Genomic DNA, 6,000 nt, shown 5'->3' with positions numbered 1-6,000 from the left:
GGGAATCAGGTTGTGAAGTTAACTTGGTGCTGAGTCTGCTATCTCCCTGTCCCTAGCCCAGGGCTCCCACCCCCTGTTTACTAGGTAAGAAAAGCCCAGTCTGCACCAAGTTATAAAACTTGGGATCTGGTGTGTGAGTGTTTTTAACAACCTGCTCATCTTCCCAAGACTTGTGTTCGTTAATCCCCTTGGTCTCCCTGCTCCTGCCTCCCCTTTAAAATGGTTGCATTTAGTCTTGTAACATTTAAGTCTTTTTTAATGTTATTATTTACAGTTTTCTGTTCCAATATAATAAACCGAAACATGCTTAAGGGGCTGGTTCCAGTCAAGAAGTTTATAAGTGAAAAAAGGCACATCATTATTGTTCATTTAATGCCGTGCAGTAGTCAATAATTTCAAATGAGTGTGTTGATCAGAGTGTCCCTTCATTGAGGATGACTGGATGATTCCATGTTGTGTCCCCCACAATGTCTCATGGGTGCGTGGCTACACATCACAATGTCATGTGGAAGTAGATATACAAAGATACACTGGGATGCAGCAAATAGATCCCATCAGCACTCAGTGCTTGGCATGTTTGATCCAGTTTCTGATTATCCACTTCTGCCCGGAACACTTCTGCAAGGATAACCGCAGACCAAAGTTAGCGTCCTTGGTCATTTCCACTTCCAAACAACGTCCCGTGTCTCTGTTAATAATTGGCCCATTCTGCAAAAGAAGGTGAATATGCATTACCAAATCGCACTCTTTATGAACTGTCCCTGGCATAATTTTCCAATTTTATTTTCATTTTGGAGACAATGAAATCACAAACATATGGTACACAGACACAGAAACATAGAAAATGGAGACAACTGTAGGCCATTCAGCCCTTTGAACCTGCCCCACCATTCATTATGATCACAGCTCATCAACCAACTCCAGCTGTTTCCCATATATCCTTTGACCCCATTAACTCCAAATGCTATGCACAACTCTTTGAAATGATGCACTGTTTTGGCCTTTGACACCAGGTAATAGTCCAACAGGTTTATTTGAAATCACAAGCTTACGGAGCGCTGCCCCGTAACCCTTCACCCGATAAAAGGGCAGTGCACTGAAAGCTTGTGATTTTAAAATAAACATGTTGGACTATAACCGGGTATCCTGTGTTTCTGACATTGTCCACCTTGGCACCTCCACATCACGGTCTGGCCTTGACTGCTTCCTGTGACAGAGAATTCCACAGGCTCACCACTTTCTGGGCGAAGATATTTCTCCTCATCTCAGTCCTAAACATGTCCTTAGACTGTGACCTCTGGTCATTGGAAACATCTTACCTGCATTTGCCCTGTGTAGGCATTTTACAGGTTTTTATCAGATCTCCCCCCACGTGCTTCTGCACTCCAATGAACATAATCCTAAATGATTCAATCCCTCGTCCTCTATCAATCCTGCCATCCCAGTGTGGTAAACCTTCAGTGCACTTCCTCCATCACCACATAATCTTTCCTCAGATACGGAGACTAAAATGATACAACACAGTCCACAGAAGCAGAAACACCCCTCACAAAATATCAGTAATGTTAAAGAACTAAAGTATAAAAAGTAATAATTTTAGATTACTTGCAGTATGGAAACAGGCCCTTCGGCCCAACAAGTCCACACCAACTCCTCTGAAGAGCAACCCACCCAGACCTATTCCCATACGTTCATCCCTTCGCCTAACACGAGGGGCAATTTAGCACAGCCAATTCACCTAACCTGCACATTTTTTTTGGACTGTGGGAGGAAACCGGAGCAAACTCACACAGACACGGGGAGAATGTGCAAACTCTACACAGACAGTTGCCTGAGGCGGGAATTGAACCCAGGTTTCTGGCGCTGTGAGGCAGCAGTGCTAACCACTGTGCCGCCCTTTTAAGGCACAATTTCGTCTAGAAGCTTAGAATTTGGATGGAGTGTGAACATCAGAGATAAAGGTTATTTCGAAGGCATATATTAGAGGAAGCAAGATTGAGGATGGTGTGACAAATGATAACAGAAGGTGTCAGATGTGCTGCAGGAGGTAGAGGAAGGATAAAGATGGCCAGAGGTGATTTTCTGAAGATGATGGATGTGTCAACAACAGGGAGACTCAAGGTTGTTACAAGGAAAACACCCATCCGATGCTGCATTTTCTCTGTCGCTTTCCTGTAAATTTACAAATCCTGGACAACAAGTAAAGGTTTGCAGCTCAAATTGAATACATTTAAATTGTGGATCCTAAAACATAATGCTGCAAATTCCACAGACAATGAAAGAAAGAGGTGTTTGGAAGAGCAAAAAGGATCTCTTAAAAAAACTGGCCATTTGATTGGAGCTGAAAAGTGGAAAAAATGCCTTCCAGAGGCAGAGCTGGGGTTGATGGGGGTGGTTGGGCGAGCGGGGTGATGGATGTCACTGAGCTGTTGCAGTCAGGCTATGACTTGGTTGTGAGAATGGGACATTGGCATCGTTGGCTGGTTCAGCATTTATTACCCATCCCTAGTTGCCCCTTGAGAAGGTGGGGGTGAGCTGCCTTCTTGAACCGCTGCAGTCCACGTGCTGTAGATAGACCCACAATGTCCTTAGGGAGGGAATTCCAGGATTCTGACCCAGTGACACTGAAGGAACAGCGATATATTTCCAAGTCAGGATGGGGAGTGGCTCGGAGGGGATTGTGCAGGGGGTGGTGTTCCCATGTATCTGCTGCCTTTGTCCTTCCAGATGGAAGTGGGCGTGGGTTTGGAAGGTGCTGTTTGAGGATCTCTGGTGAATTTCTGCAGTGTATCTTGTAGATAGTACACACTGCTGCTCCTGAGCATCAGTGGTGGAGGGAGGGGGGTGTAGGTGGATGTGGGGCTAATCAAGCGGGGGCTGCTTTGTCCTGGATGGTGTCGAGCTTCTCAAGTGTAATTGGAGTGTAATAGAGATGAGGGTTTTGTACAATGACAGCTGGTCCTTTGCTGGAGAAACAACAAACAGCAGAGGGAGAGGACGTTTATATTCTTCTCTGTGAGATAAATGTGGATCCCATTAAAGACAGCATATACACAGACAGACAGACACATGTACTTACTGTTTCCAGTGTGAGAAATAAAGACCAAATTATCCCTTGAGGGGTCCATTGGCATTTACAGACACAGAAAGATTTGGATTTATATAGCACCTTTCGCAACTTCAGGACATTCGAAAGCCCTCAGCCAAAATTAAAACATCTGTGATCAATCTGTTCAAAGATGTCATTATACAGCTCTGGAGCAGGTGGGTCTTGAACCTGGCTCTCCTGGCTCAGAGGTAAGGACACTATCACCAATTAAATCTGCACAATATTGCTACAAAAGCCTCAATATCAAGCTTGATTCCAGATCTCAACCACGAGTTGGTCAAATCAAAGTTCTCTATTGATTCTCAATCCATCTGGATAAGTATCTGGATAAGCAAACCCTTAACAATCAAGGACTCTTTGGTGAACAGCTCATGTTCATGAATAGTTGCCGTTTATTCCACCCTTCCCCCTCCTTCAGGTGGAGCAAACAGAACAACATTACCTGCGTGAAATCCCAGAGTTTCTGGTTTATTCTGGGTACCTCGTCGCATTTCCTGAGAGTTGGGAACTTGATTCTTCTGTCATCAATTAAACATTTGGTGTCGGGTAGGAAATTTGTTGACCCCAGGGGCCCAAGTTGCAGAAGCCCCTCAATGGTGTAACGTACCAGCTGGGGAAATAAAACAAAAACAATCACCCATTGGCTGTCCTCAGCTTTAAACATAAACTACCAGGTAAAGATGCAAATTATTAATACGCACTTTGATCACAGTTTGGCGATTCTGAGAGTAACGGCTTTGTGTATGAGCCAGAAGTTGCCCCATTCCAGGGATTTCGACACTGAATCTGGACTGACACTTCCAGGGCAACACTGACAGAGTGCTGCACTGTCAGAGGTGCTGACTGTTAGCTGAGACATTATACTGAGGCATCGTGTTCTCTCTAGGGTCAATGTCAAGACCCCGTGGGTACCATTTAGACAAACAGAGGTGGTGTTCACTCCAATCTCATCATCAAATTTTCCCGTCAACCGAAACTGTTTAAAACTAAAACAGATGATTTGGCCATTATCACAGTGGGATCTTGCTGTGTCAAAATTGACTGCTGCATTTCCAACATTACAACAGTGACATCACCTCAAAAAGCACCCCTGCAACAGGAAACCCAAGGCAGTGAGAGTCGCTATGGAAATGCATGTTCTTTCTTTGTCTCGGTGTTGAGTAGGTGTGCAGGGTTCAAGCCCAACATGAGAGCCTGGACTGATACTCCTGTGCGGTACCGAGAGTACGCTGCACTGCTGAGCGATGCCATTCTTTGGCTGTGAGGTTAAAGCTGGGCTCCCATCTGCTGGTTAATGTGTAAAGGCTGATGATTCTGGGGATATCCCTGCAGCTGCTGTTTCAATCAAAGATCACCTCTTTGGCTATTTGTCAGCAATCTGGTTTGTAGAGTCAAACTTGTAGCTTTTGCTATTTTCTGATATAACAACAGGAGGCAGTAGCAGAATGGTCATGTCACTGGGCCAGCAATCCAGAACCCCAGATCAACATTCTGGGGAAATGGGTTCGAACCCCACTATGGCAGTTGGTGAAATTTGAATCCAATAAAACCTGGAATAAAAAGCTGACCTAACGGTAACCATTGTCAATTATTGTAGCATGCTTCAATATGGTTGCTTGGTAAAGCTAAATGAGCTCACATGGCTGGTTTGTGATGCTAACAGTGAGGGCTCAATCCCTGCACTGGTGGAGGTGACCATGAGGGACTATCCTTCTCAATCCCTCCCCCTGCCTGAGGCACGGTGACCCTCAGGTCAAACCACCACCAGTCATTTCTCTCTCTCTCTCACTAATGAGACAGTAGGGCTATGATGGCTTTATCTTTACTAAAGAAAATCAGCTGTCCTTCTCCACCTACATGTGACTCCAGTCACACAGTAATATGGTTGATTCCTAACTGTCCTCTGGGCAATTAATACTGATGAGTGAGACCCACATCCAATCAACAAAATGAAAGGAGATTTCTTGAATCTATTCCACCAATTAGATTGTAGTTTGATATTATCCTCCTGCTTTTGTTCATTAATTTTTAATATTCTTGTTTACCTTTGAAATATTCAATTGGTCTTTAACCCACACCGGATTTTTTTGGGATCAGAGACTTCCAGATATTCATTTCTCTCTGCGTGAGAAAGGACTTGCTGATATCACCCAGGAGTCGAATCACACAATCATATACAGTGTGGAATAGAAGAGGCCCTTCAGCCCATTCAGTCTGTACCTAGCTACCTTTGTACCTAAGATGGTATTGTAAGAGGTGACTTGTATATTTTTCACTACACTTATTTGAGTACATGTGGCAATAAAGCTAATTCAATTCAATCCAAAACTATCCTAAATCGACATCAGTCCCACTTTCCTGCACTAGACCCATATCCATCAAGTGTTCATCCAAGTAATTTTGAACGGTTGTGAGGCTTTCCCTCCTTAACTACCCTCCCAACAGAGTATTCCAGTTCCCCCGCACCTTCTGGGCGAATTTTGTTTTCCTCAAATCCCCTCTAAACCTCCTGCCTTTCACTTTAAACATGTGTTCCCTTGTTATCAAACCAGGGGAATAGCTAACTTCCTATTCACCCTGCCCTTGTCCCTCATAAACGTATAGACCTCCATCACATCCAGTCTCAAACTTCTCTGCTCCAAAGGAAGCAACCTGAGTATATCCAGCCTCTCTCTATCACCAAAATGCTCCATCCCAGGCAACATCCTCACTCAAGTTTGACGTTTTCCTCCCCTCTTATTCTGGACCTCCCCCAACAATATCAAATCCCTGTGTCATCTTAAACATTTTAATTAGATAATGGTCAGTAGACCTCTGAGTAATTCGCTGTCTGAAACACTTTAAGATATACAAAATGATAAAGTGGTTAAATAAATGCAGTCGTTAGTATT

At 44.1% G+C, this 6,000-nt stretch overlaps 1 protein-coding gene across 1 annotated transcript in view; it reads right to left on the bottom strand.

The window, feature by feature from the left end:
- Positions 1 to 318: 318 nt before the first annotated feature.
- galnt9 (polypeptide N-acetylgalactosaminyltransferase 9) overlaps positions 319 to 6,000 on the bottom strand; it is a 282,752-nt gene continuing 277,070 nt past the window's right edge. The window contains exons 10-11 of the mRNA XM_060843904.1: positions 3,552 to 3,719; positions 319 to 708 (exon numbers count right to left, since the gene is read on the bottom strand). Of these exons, the coding sequence (XP_060699887.1) occupies positions 562 to 708; positions 3,552 to 3,719 (315 nt within the window). The 3' untranslated portion in view covers positions 319 to 561. The remainder of the gene's footprint in view (positions 709 to 3,551; positions 3,720 to 6,000) is intronic.

This window comes from Hemiscyllium ocellatum, chromosome 24, assembly GCF_020745735.1.
Source record: "Hemiscyllium ocellatum isolate sHemOce1 chromosome 24, sHemOce1.pat.X.cur, whole genome shotgun sequence".
Classification (NCBI taxonomy): domain Eukaryota; kingdom Metazoa; phylum Chordata; class Chondrichthyes; order Orectolobiformes; family Hemiscylliidae; genus Hemiscyllium; species Hemiscyllium ocellatum.
This window is presented reverse-complemented; position numbering and strand designations above follow the sequence as displayed.